Genomic DNA, 18,741 nt, shown 5'->3' with positions numbered 1-18,741 from the left:
TCTCTATCCATGACATTTCAGTCTATTCCACACTCGGTTCCTATATATTTACAATCCTATATATAATCGCACTGTATAAAGCTTTGAAAGCTGGAACCTCGTACATTATCTCTTTCTTTCCTGGATCTCTAGCTTCACCAACAAATTAATCCTTTCACTCCTCTTCTGAGACATGTGAGTGGCAAATGAATTTTCCTTTGGCACTTGGAGATATGGATCTTAACCAGAAATATTTTTGGAATAAAGATTCTTTTTCGTGTGTTTTTATTTTTTTTTTAATTGTGGTTAAAGACACAAGGGGAAAAATTACCATTGTAACCATTTTAGAGTATATGATTTGGTGGCATCAAGTATATTCACATTGCTTGCTAGCATCACCACCTCCATCCACAGGGAATTAGAATTATTATTTTCTATTCCATGCTGCTATCACCATCGGATAACTCTGCTGCCCTAAAATGTTTAGCTATAAGATGAAAAATGAGACTTCAGTTGCCCTGGAGAAACTTTGTCTCTTAGGACTGGACAACTGAGTATTAAAAAGGTTCCAATGCATTTATGTGACATGGTAGCCAGAATGAGTGTCTTTTTTTCCTCCTTTTCTTTAAACAGCTCTGAGCAGCGGGTCCCCTGTTCCACTTCTTACCACAGCTCTGGTTTGCACTCGGGTGATGGCGTCACAAAAGCAGGACCTCTGGGCCTTCCGGAAATAAGACAAGTGCCAACTGTTGTGATTGAATGTGATGACAATAAAGAAAATGTGCCTCATGAATCAGACTACGAAGACTCTTCTTGCCTATACACAAGAGAAGAGGAGGAGGAAGATGAGGATGATGATGGCTCATTGTATACCAGTGAGTGCCTCCAAACTCTTCAATGAGCGGGGAGAGGTGTGGTTTATGGAAAGAGCGCTGATGGAGCCATCCAACACTCTGGTTCTAATCCAGAGTCTGGTGTCAACTGGTTCAGGGTCAATTAACCCTCAGGGCCTCAATTTCTTCTTTGATAAAATGAAAGTGTAAATGTCCTCTAAACATCCTCATATCTCTAAAAATTGTACCACCATGCTACCACCTGCTATTTTCAAGAGGGCTCTTTCATTGATTGCTTCCTTTAAGATGCAACCCCCTTCCTTGAAAAAGGAAGTGGGGACCCTAAATTTCAATTCCAGTCTACATAATACTCAGACATACTCACCATTGTGTATGCAACGAATTAATTTTAAGCAGACTTCAACAACTTTAGAAGGCCTGAATGTAAGACCTTAAATGCGCTAAGACACAAGAGAAGAAATGAAGAATACAAAGTTCAAAATCTGTCCTTTGCGACGTGAATAAGAAATAAGTTTTAGTTAGGTGATTAGAGACTACTATTTGGTCAACTTTGTAATAATTTATATTAAATACGTTTCACTGATATATACTGTGCGCCAGACCGAGTGCTAAGATCTTACTCGCTCCTCTACATTTTACAACATCCGGTGGCATAGACACTATTGCCCCAATTCACAGAGAGGAGAAGAAAAGGGAGAGGTAAGTAAGTGACTTGCCCAGAGCCTCACATTTACTAAGTGGCAGTGCTGGGGTTTGGTGCCAGCTGACTCATTCCAAAGCCCATGTCCTAAAACCAGTGGAGGAAGAAGGAGGGCTAGCATTACTAAATAAAACCAGAGGGATCCCCCAAACTTGCTCCTTCCCTGTCTCTTCCTCTCTCTTGGTAGGAGTTCTGGTGACCAATGGAATGATCAAAATAGTGTCAAGGAGAGAGCCTGTGGCTACAGGCCCAAATGATCCATAAGTAGAAGGAGCAGCTGATCAGTCCTTGAGCACTGTTTTCTGCACAGAGAGTTCAGTGTTTTATACCAAAGTGTCTCAACCTTGGCATTATTGACATTTTGGACCAGACAATCCTTTGTTGTATGCAGGAGGGAGGGGACTGTCCTCTGCACTGTTGAATATTTAATAGCATCGCTGCCCTCTGCCCACTTGGTGCCAGGAGCACCTTCCCCACCACCTGAAACCCCAGTTTTGACCACCAAAAATGTCTCTAGACTTTTCTAAGTGTCCTCTGGGAGGGAAGATCACCCCTGGTTGAGAACCATGGATTTATTCCAGTTGGAAGGAAGCCCTGCCCTGGCTGGCTGCTCAGAAACTCTGCTGTTGAAAAGAAAAAACAATCCCAGAATATTGCCTATTTCAATGACCTCACTTCTGCTCCCACCCCCAAACGAACCAAACATTGCCCAACTTTACTTTTCTTCACATTTCCACAGCACCACTGTCACTGATCTCCTTTGTCTCCTGTGATTTTCTGGCTTATCCTTCACCTCTGAGCTTTCCCACATTTAGACATCCACCAACCTGCTGCCTGTTTGCATCTCATCTGTCTTGAAGGTGCCAGCCCCTCCTCTGTGAAGCTTCCCATGGTTACTAAAGGCCTCTGTCCTCTCTTCCTGCTTTGTATTCTATTGCATTCCAGTCTGTCCTGCCCTCCTTTGTGACGTTACCCGCATGCTAGGAGTTCCTGGAGAGCAGAGATCCAATCACACGTTCCCCACGTGCTCCTCACATGCTCAGCACACTGCTAGGTAAATAGAACATATCGAGTATGGGAACTCTATCAAAGTGTCCTTTGGGGCCTTAAGCAGTCTCATGTATTAAGCCTATTGTCTTCCTGCCTTTACCTTGTGGCCCACAGTTGGTCCTGTGGGAACCTGGGCATCTGTGTGTGAGTGTTATTAACTCGTTTCTCCCTCCTGCAGGCTCCCTGGCTATGAAAGTGTGCAGGAAGGACTCCTTAGCCATCAAACTCAGCAACAGGCCCTCCAAGCGAGAGCTAGAAGAAAAGAACATCCTTCCCAGACAGACAGATGAAGAGAGACTGGAGCTGAGGCAGCAGATCGGCACCAAGCTCACCAGGTAGGACAGCTGAACCACCGGCTCTACAGATTTGGGTAGAAGAATTCAGTCTCCATCCCTAGATCAGTCCTGGATATCTCTTAAAGAACTTTTCTTGCAGGAAAAGTCAGTGGAAAACATTCCATTTCTTTTCCAGGGTTGTTTCTATAGTCCCCTCCCTTTAACTTATCCAAATCTAGACAATTTCCCTTGATTAGAGGTTCGGGGAGAACTTGAGAGGCAGGTTTCCACGGAGAAGATCCACCTGTAGAAAAAAATGCTGCAGTCCAATAGAATTAAGGGCTTGTATACACAGGAGTTGTGGTTTGGCTAAACACAGAACAGTCAAATAAATACTTTCTGCTATACTATGCCACCAGAAGAGATCAGTGGTTGTTAATGATGCCTCATTACTAAACTGTGGCTCTTCTTGAGTGTTTGCCCTTTGTGTATGGATATTACAGACATAAGTGTAGACTACGTAATACACTAAACATTTGTATACGTGTATTTATAATCTAGGGCGTGTTTATACGGTATTAGCTAACATTTGTGGAGCACTTATTATTTTCCAGGCATCCTTCTAAAATAGTTTACATACATTAAATCACTTAATCTTTTAGCTTCTCTATGAAATGGACATTTTGTATCGACTTCACAGCTCAGAATACCAGGTGTAGAGAACTTTCATTACCTGTGTACGTCACACAGAATGACTCCAGAGCGCTCCCTCTTGACCACCATGTTGCTCTGCCTCTCTGTAATAATAGTCACCACATGGGCCCTCACTTTGTCCCAAGCACTGTGCTAAGTGTTTGGGTGCAATGTGTAAACATCTTCCAGGTTTCATCCTACTCTCCCTCTTCCTAACTATGTAGTCTTGAGTAATTCACTTATTCTCCTTGGCTACATTTCTGCATTTGTAATATGAGGAGTTGCGAGAATTAAACAATATAAGGAAAGCGTTTAAAACAGTCTGTGTCCCATAGTAAACACTCAGTTATCTTTTGTTATTATTTCATTATTTCTTCTCCCATCAACTCCATCAAGTAGCTTTCATTATCATCTTCATGAGTATGAGTGAGGAAACCGGAGCCTAAAGAGGTTATGGAGGCACCGACATCATCCAATGGTGCACTGCTCTTCTTCCCTCCCTCCTGATTTATTTTGTTACTTAAGGGCAGCTTCTTTCTCATAATTAACTTGGTTTCCTCCTAGAGGATGTTATTTTAATGAGACAGGGCTACAAAAAATGGTCGACAGTGGATGATTTGTCCTTGCATTATGCAGTCTGTAGAGTCATAGAATGAAAAAATATGTAACCACATTTCTGCCACTTCTCCCATATCTCACCTAGATAACTCTCTAGAGAAGACAGGCATATGTGATTCTGGTTTCCTTGCCCCTCATCCAGCCCTTTTAGGTCCACTCGAGAGACAGAGAGAGAGAGACAGAGAGAGAATGAGGTACACAACCATACTTTGATTATCTGGATCTTTCTTGATACCTCAATGATAGTTACTCACAGCACTCTGGGGAGCCTGTCCCATTGTTGGAGAGCCTGATTGTTAAATATTCTTCCTTCTATTAAACTGAACTCTCTGTCCATGCAACTCCCACCCACAAGTTTTATTATCTTCCTTCTACAGCTACTCAAAGCTTCGTCCCTCTTCATATGCATGGTGTAGGGTACTTGGCTTCCTCAAGCCTCCTCTCCTGGGCTACATATAGCTAGGTCTTCTCTGTGGGGTTGGGTGGGGTGGGTGAATATAGTTATAGGCTGCTTCTTGACCAGCTTGTTTAATTTTACACCTAAAATAAGCAGGGCTGTTTTCAGGGTGACTAGGAAAAAGAGAAGGAGCAGATCCTTTACTTCAGCCCCTCTTCTCAAAGTTTAGCTCCACCACTATCACCACCTCAAGAGTGGGCATTCTTTGTCATATTTCTCTGAACTCAATTCCCATTTCTCTAGCTTTGCTACAGTGCAAGCAGAGTCCCAGGTATGTAGGAAAAATGGAAGACTTTTCTGCAGGTGTGAGATGCCTAAGGTGGCATCTTCTGTGGAGAGAGAGAAAAAGATGGAAGATATATAGAGTGGATGTGTATAGCTGATACAGATGTATGCAGCTGGCCATTCATTCTGTTTGTTCACTATAGAGTTATTCCACCTGGAGGTAATTGACAAAGTCAAAAAGTTTTTTGTTGTCCCAGAATATACTCCAGAAAAGAGAGACAGCCCCCAGCTTCTCATTCCTGAATTCATATTCACATACCACCACCATGCCCAGCTGGCAGTGGTAGTGACAAAACTCAGAGGTGGGAGGAGACATAGAACATCCATGCACTGGAAAAAGTTTTCTGCATTTGAAGGCTTACCCTTGTAAAGCAACCCTTTCTCAACCTTTCTTCTTCTAACAGCACTTCAATACTGCTTAGAATTCATAAAATCCACTGAAGCTTTACCATGGTACACATCTATTTCCAACTCTTTCTTACCCTGGTCTTTAGAAAGAGACACTCTGATTAGGGAATGATAGTTGCATGTTCGAGGTCAGCTGGCCTACATCCTTGCTCTGAGTTTACTTCATCTTTGTATATTCTTTCTTCTAGAGGTTTATTCCCTCATAGCAAGAACCCTTGGCATCTCTAGCCAGATTATAGAAACTGGGCCTGAAAGAGAGGATGCCAGGAGTGTTTAGCAGGTTGACAAGGTTGTACAGAGTTCAGAAAATCAGGCGGATGGGCCAAATCTGCACCTCGAGGCCTTCTTTGAGATAGGCCTTCTTTGCAGCCACTGATTCACATTCAAGGGCTTTTAAGGACCATTCCCTTTAGAATAAAATCCCAGCTTTGTGCTTCCAGCCACTCATTTATCCTTAAGCCAGGGCAGATGAAGGGATAATCTGAGAACCAGAAGGTGACAGTGGTGGAGAGAGAACTAATCTGTGGTTAGGGCCCTGAACTCCAGCTCTGGTTCTGCTCTTTCCTAAGTAGTCATTTGCCCTCCCTGGGCCTTCATGGCCTAATCCAAAGGGATTAGATTTGGTCATCTGATCACTTCATTACTGTAAAAAGTAACTAAAAGAATGTAAAAGTCTGTTGTAAAGTCTGCATTACTGAAGCTATGAGGCTGTGGCATTCTTTGGCTATTTGTGGTAGCAAAAATGGGCTTGAAATCTTAAATTCTTTGAAAAGCATGTTGTCAAGTCTGTAGTCCTCATGGAGTAAGCAAGATATGAAACATAATTTTAGCCTGACAAGTTTCATAGCATTAAAACAAATTCAGCACTCCAAGAATAATCCCAAAATGGAAGTGAGGAGCAGAAATGTCAAGCAAAATGGTGTCAAGCTTTAAGGCAGAGTTTCTACATAAGAACACAAAAATATTGTTCTTCCTAAATGTTTTCTCATTGATGCTATTGGGCAGACTCTCCTAAACCTCAGTCAACAAGTCATCTGGATGTTTTAAAAGTAAATAACTATTTCAATCACTCCATTTAAGAAGTGTGGGCTGCCCTTGAGATATGAACGTGATCGACTGGGTGCATATTGCTCTGCTCCTTGTGGATACAGCAGTCCCCCCTTATCTGCAATTTTGCTTTCACAGTTATACCTATCCATAGTCAACCACAGTCAGAAAATATTAAACAGAAAATTTCAGAAATAAACAAGTCATAAGTTTTAAATTGTATGCCCTGCTGATTACCGTGATGAAATCTCAGGCCATCCCGCTCTGTCCTGTGTAGGTCATGAATTGTGCCTTTGTCCGGTGTATCTACACTGTATTTGCTACCCACCCCATTAGTCACTTAGTAGCCAACTCAGTTATCAGATCAACTACCAAAGTATCGCAGTGCTTGTGTTCAAGTAGCCCTTGTTTTAGTTACTCGTGGCCTCACAGCACAAGAGGAGTGATGCTAGCAATTCAGCTACGCCAAAGAGAAGCCATAAAGTGCTTCCTTTGGGTGAAAAGGTGTGTACCCTACAAGATATTTTGAGAGAGAGAGGGGGACCACATTCACATAACTTTTATTATTGTACATTGTTATACTCTTTCTAGTTTATCATTAATTATTGTTGTTAATCTCTTATTGTAAGAATTATAAATTTATAAATTAAACTTTATCATAGGTATGTATGTATAGGAAAAAACAAAGTATTAACGGTATAGGGTTCAGTGCTATCCATGGTTTCAGGTGTCCACTAAGAGTCTTGGAACATGTCCCCCGCAGATAAGAGGAGACTACTGTACAGACTCATGATAGGTGCAGACTGAGGGATGAACAAGGCCATCTACTCAGGCATGGGGGAGATGAAAATTATAGACTTATTTTATTTTATATCATTCTTTTTAAGTTGATTGTGCCTCTATTATAATGTGCATGGGATATTAGTGCCGTGGCAGTCGTATATAACTTCTAAATAAAGAAATGGCACATGTGGGGCATGTACTTAGATTTTTATTGATGGAGTCTTCAAAAAGCTTTGAGTCCACAGGTTTAAGGGCCTTTCTCAGGGGCATGTGAGCAAGTCTTTTCAACTCCAGTGACCTCTAGTCAGTAAAATGTGGGGACCTCAGAACAATCCCTGCAATCCATACCCCACAAATATAAGGGCATGCCACTCGCTCTCCAGGTGTCCTCTCAGGACCGTTCAACCTGAACCCTAGGAAGTAGTCAGCCTAAATGTGTGATCTTAACTATCAGATCCACTTCTAGTTCTCTTTATTTACCAAGACTTTTATTCTCCCAAGAGTCATATTTAATCCACATGACTCCACTTTATTTATTTGAAATCCATTTTACCACCCCCTCCCCCTCCTCAAAAAATATCATCATTTAAAAAATTAGACATAGAGCCATGATTCTCAATGTCTGGAGTTAGGGTGACCTGTCAGGGTGATCACTTGATCAGCCAGGGCAGCACCTTCTGGCCCTTGTCCACTTTCCAGCTTGGGACATTGATTGGTTGAAGAAGTGAACCCCCACCCCACAGAGGATGGAGCTCAGGACCACTGAGAATGGAGTTTCCAGGAACTAAAGAGAAGTGTGACACCTAAAGAAGTAATGCTTTTGTTTCTGAAACACCCTTTAGAACGTGAATCATTCTGTAAGTCACCAGGACTACTTATTTTAAAAGAAAGGAGCTAAAACTCTGACACGTGACCTGTTCATGGTTACTCAACAGGCAGTGCACTTAGGCCTCCTCTTGTGGAAGCTCGCTTTTCAGACCCAGCTGACCTAGTCATCTTCAGCTGAGAGCCTCTCCCTCAGTCCCCTCCAATACCTTCTGTAATGTTTAGATCAAACAGAGGGAGAAAAGGCCCAAAAAGAAAAATAAAACAGAAGGGGCCTTGCAATATATATGTAAGAACATGTAATCTAAATCAAGCTCAGGAATAAATGAGGATTCAAGCACTCTGCCTCCCTGACACACTTGTTCCCCTAAAATATCACCCACCTACTCAAGGGTGAATTGTCATCATCTCTTTTGCAGTTATGACTAACCAGCAGTTTTTCAGCACTCACCTGAGCTGGAGCAGGCATAGGTCCCCACTTAAATTGGAAACAACTCTGTGGAGAAGCTCTTGAAGCTCTTGGAAGCTTGGCTGCTTGGTTTTAGAAAGAACGTTTCTCCTTTTGATGTCTTTTTCCTAGATGAAATGTAGCCAGTGATTGAAGATACTCACTTATGATTCATCCCAATGATCAAAGGAAGATACTTAATTTAAACTACTTGGAGTATTAGTTTCCTATATACCGTAACAAAGTACAAGAGACTGAGTGGCTTACACAAGAATATATTGTCTCACGGTCTGGAGGCTAGAAGTTCAAGATCAAAGTGTTGGCTCCTTCTAAGGGCTGTGAGGAAGAATCTGTTCCACGCCTGTCTCCTAGCTTCTGGTGATTTACAGGTGCTTGATTGGTCCTTGAATTGTAGATGTGTCACCCTGATTTCTGCTTTCATCTTCATTTCTCCCTCATTTTCCCCTTCTTAGAAGGAAACCAATCATATTGGATTAGGGCCCACCATAATGACCTTGTTTTAAGGTGATTACTTCTGTAAAGACCCTCTCTTCAAATAAGGTCACATTCTAAAATACTGAGAGTTAGGACTTCAACATATGAATTTTGGGAGACACAATTCAATTCATAACACGCGGGGAAGCATAAAGTGAGTCTACCTAGAAAAGGGGCCACAACCTCAAATGCATGCTGGGACCAGATAGATATTGAACATCAGTGAAGCAGAGGGTTCTAAGGTTGTTAGCAGGGAGTACTGGGAACTAGAGTGAGATGGAAAGTCCACCCTTTATCTATAGTGGCTGTCACTACTCAGCTTCAGCCCTTTGTTATTTTGCAGAAATGAAGGACCAGTTTGTCAGATTGTCTGAAGAAAAATCTGGATTTTTTTTCAATGAAAATTCCAAAGTTTTTAAACATTATATAGACCAAGAAGACTGTATTTATGGACTAAATTTAACCCAAGGACAACATCTCAGCTTGGAGCCCCTGCTTTTAATTTCTGACCTGGAAGCCATAGTTTTTCTACCTACAGTACAGTCATAAATTATATGTGATACACTATACATTTTGATGAGATGATGAAACAGAACTATTCTGTGTCTTGTAAATGTGAGAGTTCGCATGTTGTGTGTCTGTAACAATTTGGAATTAACATCTTATAGGATTTAAATTAATTTGAACATAGTTATTTATGTGGATTGATCACTAAAGTAATATACCATATTCCTAAAAAGGACTTGAGGCCTAGCTCTCTCTGTTTTAGGAATTTAGTCAGATGGTTTTCAAAATGTTTACAAATGACTCTACTGAAGGATGTATTAGGTTAGATGAAGAAGTCGGTTGAATAGCTATAACTGGTTTCTTTTCCTTAATGCCCTGGGAATCAGACAGACTTAAGGTGATTGCTGATAGTTTGAGTCTATAATTAAGGCATGAAAACCAGCATTAAGCACCATGTGGTAGATCAGACGTAGGACCCTACTTTGAAAAGTATCAAAATTCTCCTTCTCTTCTGACTCTTTATCATCACCATCACTTAAAAAGCTGTTGTCTTTATGGTGGCAAGAGGGTGGTGAATGAGATGGAGAAGGTAGACAAATAATAGCCTGGTCACCCCCATGAAACCTAATATGGTATTCTCTCTTATTTAGAAATTAATAATCTTCTAGAAAGAAAGAATATTCAAATTATGTTCCTAAGTAGTTCACACTATGGTCTCTGTAGGCAGAATATAAAATAATATGTACAGAGGATTTTGTGCTGCTTTAAATCATAATACAGTGTTCAAGGGAGAAAATTTGAAATTCATTTTTTATGTCTATAGTACAGGCAATAAAATATGGTAATCCTGACTTCTAACTGTAGCTGGCATTCTGTTTATGGTTTGGGAAAATTGATGCCGAGTCTGACACACCAGAGCCTAGTTTCAAGGTGGTAAATTGTGTCTCCCCTGAAAAATCTAAAGATGGCTGCTAAGTGTGGACCACAATCTCCCCAGGCTAGGTAATTTCTTCTGCTACAATAGCACTTTCTAAAAATAGGAATAACAATCAAAGGCTCTATGAATTCAATTCGAAATTGACTGACTTAGTGTGCCCTGGGCATATGTCAGTGTAAATCACTTGAAAGAATGAAGGGAAGAAAATAGACTCGAGTGAAGTTTTGGAGTAGCTCTCTTGTAGACCTGACCCTTGCGGCCTTGCTCCATCATCATCATCCTCATGCACATCATCATCATCATCACCACCACTTTGGCTGTGGTTTAGCATGGAGTGGCACACAGCTTAAGAGGGAACCAGAGAGCAATGGAAAGAGGGCACTTGGATCTTCTCATCTTAACACCCACAAAGCCTGGAATGCCTCAGATTGATGGGATTTTTCTGTGGATTCTGAGACCTCCCATAAAGAAAACTGAAATTAGATACTAGTCACCAAGCTGAGACTAAGCGATGGAACAAGCGAAAACAGAGCAAAATGACTTGGATGTAGTTATTGAATCCTGCAGCATTTGCATAATGCTGAACTCTTCAGGTAGCTCAGCTGCTTTCAGATCATTTGACATCGTCCATTACCTCAGTGCACAAAATAGAAAATCCTTTTTAAAGGCTTTTGGAAATGCTGAGTTGGGTCAAGGCTACAGCACTACCTGTCTGATAGAAAGCTAAGGATGACCACACATTCGTTGTTTGTGTTTGTTTGTTTGTTTGTTTGTTTGTTTGCTTTTTAAATGAAAGGTGAGAAAGCTGTTCTGATGCGATCCAAGTGAGGCAAATTGAGAGGAGATGGAATAAAACTTCAAAACTGCACATGTAGAGGTTCTGGCATTGAGGCATGAGCCACACACATCACCAGGACCCGCAGCCATTGAATAAGTCTCAGAGCCTTACAGAGATGTCAGTAGCCTCTTGCCTCTCATCCCCAGCCTCCAGCTGTTAAGAAATGCAGTAAAGACTGAGTTCTTAATATCCTGTTACCAAGACAGAGTTTTTGAGCCATGACAGTGTGTGTGTGTATGCATGTATGTGTGTGTGTGTGTGTGTGTGTGTGTGTGTAGGAGAGGAGTCACAGTTTGCAAGCCCCACACTGGATGTCAAAGAACAAAGCCACATCTTGTCAGGCACTTCCAGTGCTCTGTGTTTGTGACTCGCAGCTGCCCCAGCTGCCTGTGCATTTTTCAATGATATAGTAAGTGTGGAGGACAAAAGAGCTGCTTTTTACCCAGCAGGAACAGAATCGATCTCAGTGTTTAAAACTTGCAAAGGTTTCAAAAAAAAGTGGCGATCACTGGGGGATAAGGAGTCTTATTTTGTTTTTTATTTCATAGCTTTTGTTAATAGCTGATTATTCCAGCAGCATTTCAAATTTAGGGCACAGCGGGTGGGAAGGGTACAGCTGTATTCAGCTACAGACTAAGCAGAGAATGAGTGAATCCTCCAGGCTGTTCTGTGGCCACATTTTAGGAGGTTCTTCTTAACCTAAAATAATTAGATAAGAGGAGTCTTTTAGTTCTCTGGCAGTTTTTCTCCCGATCATTATTGGGGTACCCTGCAAAGATTGTTCTTATTTCTTGTTAATCTTAGCACATGGCAGAAAGAAAGGCCCTGTGTTTAAAATATTTGGCTAAGTAAAAGAAAAATCAGCCTGTCTCCATTTGGAGGTGACCACTCAGGATGATGGTCCTTGACATCACATTATCTAAGACTTTAGAGCCCTTTTCTGTTAATAAAATGCTCTCCCATCAGCACTTCATCTGATAACTTTCACTATAACCCCATAAGGTAGCTGTTATTGGGAATCTCATCTCATAGGTGAGGAAACTGAGCTAACGATCTTACAGATAAGACGTAAAGAGAAGCACATCTTCCAAATCCAAGACTTTCCTATTGCAAGCAAATGTGCTGCGAAAAATGTTTAGTTTTGTTTCATTTTTTTTGTTGAACAGAATTTCCCTCTCAGGTACCTTTAGCTGCATAGTGATCATGTGGAATGGTTGAGTTTTAGGTCAGTGGCTCAGGCTTGTGTGTACAAAGGGGCTCAAGGGAGAAATAAGCCATGGAAGGAAGATGGAATCTTCCACCTTGGACTTCACTGGGCTTTTTATTGCATTTAGTAAAACTGTTCACAATAAGTAGGAAGATGTGTAACACTTGACTCTGAGGTTTAGGTCTCAAAACACTCGTGGCTGTTGCAATGTGGGAAGCAAGGTAGTCCAGTGCAGTGGTTCCCGAGAAGTGGTCCCTGGGTCAGTGGCATCGCGTCACCTGGGGACTTGTTAAAATGTGTGTTTTCAGGCTCTATCCAGACTTTGACTCAGAAATTCTGAGGGTGAGACCCAGAAATCTGCATTTTAACAAGTGTGATTCTGATGTATACTAAAGTTTGAGAAGCAATGGTCTAGTAAAATGAGCAATCAAAGACTGTGAAATTGGACCCAAGATTGAAAGCTCCATTTATCATTTACTAGCTGGGTTTCTGTTAAATCTTAATTTCCACATCTGTAAGATGGACCTCCCACCCAAGGTTACCAACAGCACTAAATGAGTAATTCTTTCCATTGTAATAGATAATGAACACTAGTTCCTTCCTTCTCCTTGTGAATTTGAATGCTATATTTTGCTGGACTCTGAATAGTCAGAATAAGTAATGCCAGCTGCCCTAATAGGCAAATCCTAAATTCCAATGGCTTGAAGCAGTCAAGGGTTATTTTTCACTGGAGTAATGCCTGATGTGGGTCAGATGGTCTTTATCCAGCATTTAGCCATTACATACTTCTAGAACACATGGCTCCAGCATCTCCATAGCAAGGGAAGGGAGAGTAGAGGAGGCACACACATCACTTTTGTTCACAATCCATTAACCAGAACGAGGCTCATGACCCCAGTCTAACTGCAGAAAAGGCTGGAAAAAGTAGAGGAGCACTTGGAGTATTTGATGACCACAAAGTCTCTTAGCCACAGCTGCACCAAGCCAACACTTGTCATGGGTCTTCTTTATTTAATGGTTGTTCTAGTCATGGCTCCATATAAAGGGGAATATCCATCCAAAAAAGACTTGATCAAAAGACTTTTCAAAATTTGTGGCATGTGTGTGTGTGTGTATGTGTATGTACACATACACACACACACACACATATATATATACATATATATACACACACAATGGAATATTATTCAGCCTTAAAAAGGAAATCCTGCCATTTTCAACAACATAGATGAAACTGGAGGACATTATGCTAAGCGAAATATGCTAGACACAGAAAGACAAATATCATCTGACCTCACTTATTTGTGGGACCTTAAAAAAAAAGTCAAGCTAATAGTAACGGAGTAGAAGAGTGATTATCGCAGGCTGCAGAGCAGGGAAAAAAGGTGAGATATAGATCAAAGGGTATAACTTACATTTATAATATGAATAAGTTCTGGAAACCTAATGTACAGCATGGTGACTATAGTTAATAATGTATTATATACTTGAAATTCACTGAGAGAATAGATCTCAAACACACAAATGGTAACTATGGGAGATGATAAATATGTTAATTAGTTTGATGGCAGTAATCATTTTACAATGTATACATATATCAAAACATCACGCTTTATACCTTGAATATATATAATTTTTATTTGTCAAAAATAAGTAAAAATTTTAATTTAAAAATAAAAGGCTTTTCTCAGTTGGCTGGAGGAAGGAGGCAGCCAACTGGCAGTTTCTATGCAGAGACTGGTGGTTAATCTGAGGGGAGAAGATCATGTGGAGTGTCAGAAAGATCTGTATTGGGGCCACTGTCAGTATATGCTCATGATTGGCATCAATGAATGAATTCCTCCTGGGGTCCGGTTTAGTAAAGCAACTCATAGAAATTAAAACGATCCCAATTAGAGAAAAACAAGACCTAAAATAAATATTGCTTCTCTTTAAAGAAAAAAAAACGGCTAAAGTACAACTGGGAGATCCCAAAAAGGAATAGCGATAGCGGACCTTGAGCTGAATGAGTTTATTCTCCATGAGTTTATGGTTAACTGGCCAGGGAGATAAGCTACTATGGAAGACCATGGAACCTCAGCTTCAACAAATTGATTCTAATGGAATGTATCAATTAATAATCCGTGTGCACAACACTATACTAGATGTCATCTAAAAGGTAGCTAGACAATCATCCTTCGAAAAGGAGTAAGACTAGTCAAGGTCTACTCATTGTTCAGTTTGGGAAAGACATTCTAATGGCAAGCTCTGTTGGGAAAATGTGGGTCCTTCTAGAGCACATTATTTTATTGGTGTGAGTTTCTTGTAGACTACTTCTCTTTACATTTTTATTTCCTTTAAAATGTTCTCAAAACCATGTGGGTAGGAGGCTCTGGATAATTTGAACATTGAATAATCTAAATATTTGATTCAGAGTTTATTTTCTCTTAAACCTACACATTGATATGAGCAACTGCAACATGAGTTCTCAGACCACTTTTCTTGCAGTATATTTTTTTCTTTTTTTTCCTACAATCTTTTGATCCTCTCATAAAGTTAAACAGTTATAAAAATGTGTCATTTCTATCATACTTTTATCTATGAAAGGATCTCTCAAAGCCATTTTTGAACTTACCAGGAAGCAATGAATAAACTGTCTTATGAAGCATCCAAGTATCTTTCAAATTTCTGTTGAAAGGTAATTTTCTTGCATGGAATACTACTTCAAAATCTGTTCTAGTGTTTTCAGATTGGCTTATTCAGAGATTTTTTTTCTACTATGGGCTTTCTGCCTATATCTCAAGGAGACTGTGAATTTCTTCACCCACTTCACAATTGCATCTTCTGGATCTGAAAAAAGTAATAGAACTAGAGCATTTTAGAGCTCCAATGGACACTCACTATCATTGCCTCTAATACCTTTAATTTTATAGATAAGGAAACTGAGACCAAAAGGGGTTAAGCTGCTAGCCAAGGTTGTCTGGCTATGCTAGGATTTGAAACCTGGTCCCCTGCCCTGGGCCAATGCTAAAGGTTAATATCCCTTCAAGAAAGGGGAAATATATTCACTTCTCACTGGAGGAACAAGCCAGTTATTACTTAGAAAGCATAACAAGTCATAAAACTTAGTTGATTTTCTCAAGTCATGTCTGAGAGAAAAACAAAAACTTAAAGCAGATGTTTTGAATTAAATCTTCTAGAAACATTTTCAGTAATCAAAAGGCCCACAAAAAGGAATTCTTGAATCCTCCCACGGGTCGCTCTTTTCATGGGCACGTTTTCCTCCTCAATCCCACTTAGCTAAGAGAACATTTAAATTAAATGCCCGAAGAGAGATGTTTCCTCATTTTAATAGTTAATAGTTCATCACAGCTGAGAAAGTCTCATTAATAATTTTAAAAACTGAGCAGGTACTTCGGCAGATTCTTTAGCTTGCGCCTCACGTAGGAGTTGACCTATTCTAGTAATTCTATCATTCAAATTATAAATGAAGCTCTAATCATTTATACTTAAGAAGATTTATTTTTTCTTCATTTCAGCGGTGATGCTGGCAAAGTAATTTTCATGGTATGTAGTGCTCTTTCTTCCTTATCCACCAAATCTGGCTTCAGGTTTGACCGTATGTGATTTTTCTGCAGCGCCTATATAGAGATTGTACATCGTCCTGAATATTTAAATAGCAGAACTGAATTACAACTGAGAAATTTTCAGTGCAGTTGTTTTTCACGTGTCCCCGCACATCTTTGTTTACTGGCAAAATACCTCAAATCTCATGCAAAAATGCTAATAAGAGTAATTCATTTTATTTATCTTCATTATGTTCATTTCACTCTTCTTGGTTAAAATGCAAAGATTTTTATAATAGCCACAAAAATTGCATATATGCTAACCAAGTAGTAATTTTTAGACAGGATGTAAACAGGAAAAAATCATCCAAAGATACAAACCCTAGAAAATTGCTTTTCCCTCTGATTCTAAAGGCAGTTCCTTTGAAATATAAGTGAATACGCTTCTATTTTAGGACATGTGATCGTGAAGATTTTATGTTCTATGCCCATTGAATCACTAAAACAATAGTTCTTCAAAGTGGGCAGCCTTGTTAGTTCCCTTGGAGAAAAAAATAGGCAGGCAGATAAACAGTGGGTGTCAAGGTAATCAATGTTTTGAAAAGAGTTTTACCTACTGTAAAGCCAACTCTCCTTTTGACTGTGATGATTTTCCTTGTTTTGCTCATCTTCATATTGTAACTTATCAAGCTCCCTCTTAAAAGCTGCTAAGGTAGATAATTGCATCTTCCTGTATTAAAATGACACTATACAGGAGCCCTCCCTAAATTTGATTGAACCAATGAATCTGGTACCTTGCATGTTCCACCGGTCTATGTCCCATCCCTCAGCACACCCTCCTTAAGTGGCGTGAGCACTGCCCTTGTATTCATGGAAGGAGAGTAGGCAGCTTCTGCCTGGAGCCTGCCCTGTCAGTGCTGCACGTCCTTGGAGCACCTCCCCTGCCCAACCCAGGCTCTTGCTCCATTTAGTTCTCCGTCACATTTCCCTCTCTCTTCACAGTCTTTAACCAACAAAGTTATTTGGGGCAGTAACTTTCGAAATCTGATTCTTACCTCACAATCAACAAATAGTGCTACCAGGATATGCTCAAGCCTTTCCCATGGAGGAACTGTAAATTCATGTAACTTTATCCAGGCAAAAATAAAATAAGTCTATTTTTTTAAAAAGCCTATCTATAATGTCAGGTTCAGATGACCTAAGAAACTAGTTACAATTTGTCATGAATTTACATCATGTGTCATGATATCTATTTACTAATTTGTTAATAATAGAATGCTGAGATATATGTAAAAATGGACAAAACATTTTCTTAAACGTTAAACATGCCTATAAGAGTTTTCAAACTGCCTATTTAACAAACAAACTTGATTTAAGGGGATATTCTGATCTTTATGTACGTCACAGTCATCCTCTCATGTTGAGTCATCTCAACTCATGTTGAGTTGATAACAAAGTCCTAAGGCCATGGACCCTGTTAGAGGAAATAAATCATCATTGTAAGGCTAATTAATAGATGGGGTAAGAAATTATATTAATAGAATCATGATCTTAACTGCCATAAGTGGAGGAACTCATAGCTACAGCCAAACCCCTACAGCTCTAATCTGATTGTAGAGACATCTAATCCTCATGTGACCAAAACATAAGCAAGGGACAAAAGGAAACTACTGTAGAGGCTGAGAAGTCAGCATGGAGAGACATGACATCCAAATGTTTTATTTTTGATGATGCTGAAGGAGAGGAAGCAGATAAGATATTAGGCATTTCATCCTTTACTGGAACCCACAGTCAATAAGTCAGATGGTACAATGACTAAGGACTTGCATTCGTGTGGTCAGTCACCAGCTTTATTCTTTGTGGCCTTTGGACTATGCTCGGATTTTGATTCTAATGTGTTGAAGCACCCAGCATATTATATTTTTCTTAGAGTTAAGAATTACACAACATATGACTAAAGAATCACTCCTTTCATTTTGCATTGAAGACCCCAAATAATTCACATCGAGTAAGCTGTGGCAGTTCTTATGGTTCCACTCCCAATGACTGATGCTTCAAGGACAGGGTTTTCAAGCACTGATGACGCTCTATGGCATGGGCTGGCAATCTACGGCCTGAGGGCCAAATCCAGCCTGCCACCTATCTTTGTGAATAAAGTTTTATTGTAACACAGGCATGTTTATTCATTTACATATTGCCTATGTCTATTTTCACATTATAGTGGCAGAATAGAGTAGATGTGACTGAGACCATATAGTCCATCAAACCTAAATTATTTACTATCTGATCCTTTGAAAAAGAAAGAGATGAAACTTTTAAAGATCTAGACTGAAGACATTTAGAAAAGGTGCCTTTATTCTCACAATATTGACAGTGAATTCATGTAGGAAGTGTATAAGCATAAAATAACTCCATTGGAAGGATAAATTATATTTATCTTAACACAAATAGGTTTTTCTTTGTGCTAATTTCTCTAATAGTTAAAATGATTCCACACTTACATTTACTTATTAGTCCAAATCTGAAGCACCATATTGCATTATAAATTGTGCTAGGGATAGAGTCCCTTCTTTTAAATTCAATTTATTACCTGAGGAATTAGAAAGCTGTTTCAAGGACAACCAGGTGCCACTGAAAGCAGTGCAGCTCAGCCGTTGGCAGGTGAAAAGGGACTGACTCTAAAGGCAGATGAGAGAGGGAATCCATTTTAGCATAAGATGTATACTTTCTTCAAGAAAAGAAAGCCACATACTATACCAAGCAGGCCTAGCTTGAAAGTAAAAATCAGCA

General features: G+C 39.9%; 1 protein-coding gene across 6 annotated transcripts in view; it reads left to right on the top strand.

The window, feature by feature from the left end:
* The window catches only part of PHACTR1 (phosphatase and actin regulator 1), a 489,864-nt gene that overhangs the window by 442,574 nt on the left and 28,549 nt on the right, over positions 1-18,741 (top strand). For all 6 annotated transcript variants that reach the window (XM_025044937.1, XM_025044935.1, XM_025044940.1 and 3 more), the window contains 2 exons: positions 613-854; positions 2,762-2,918. In XM_025044937.1, the coding sequence (XP_024900705.1) occupies positions 613-854; positions 2,762-2,918 (399 nt within the window). The remainder of the gene's footprint in view (positions 1-612; positions 855-2,761; positions 2,919-18,741) is intronic.

Source organism: Pteropus alecto, unplaced genomic scaffold, assembly GCF_000325575.1.
Source record: "Pteropus alecto unplaced genomic scaffold, ASM32557v1 scaffold121, whole genome shotgun sequence".
NCBI classification, from domain to species: domain Eukaryota; kingdom Metazoa; phylum Chordata; class Mammalia; order Chiroptera; family Pteropodidae; genus Pteropus; species Pteropus alecto.
The sequence above is the reverse complement of the archived record's forward strand: the minus strand, read 5'-3'. Positions and strand labels throughout refer to the sequence as shown.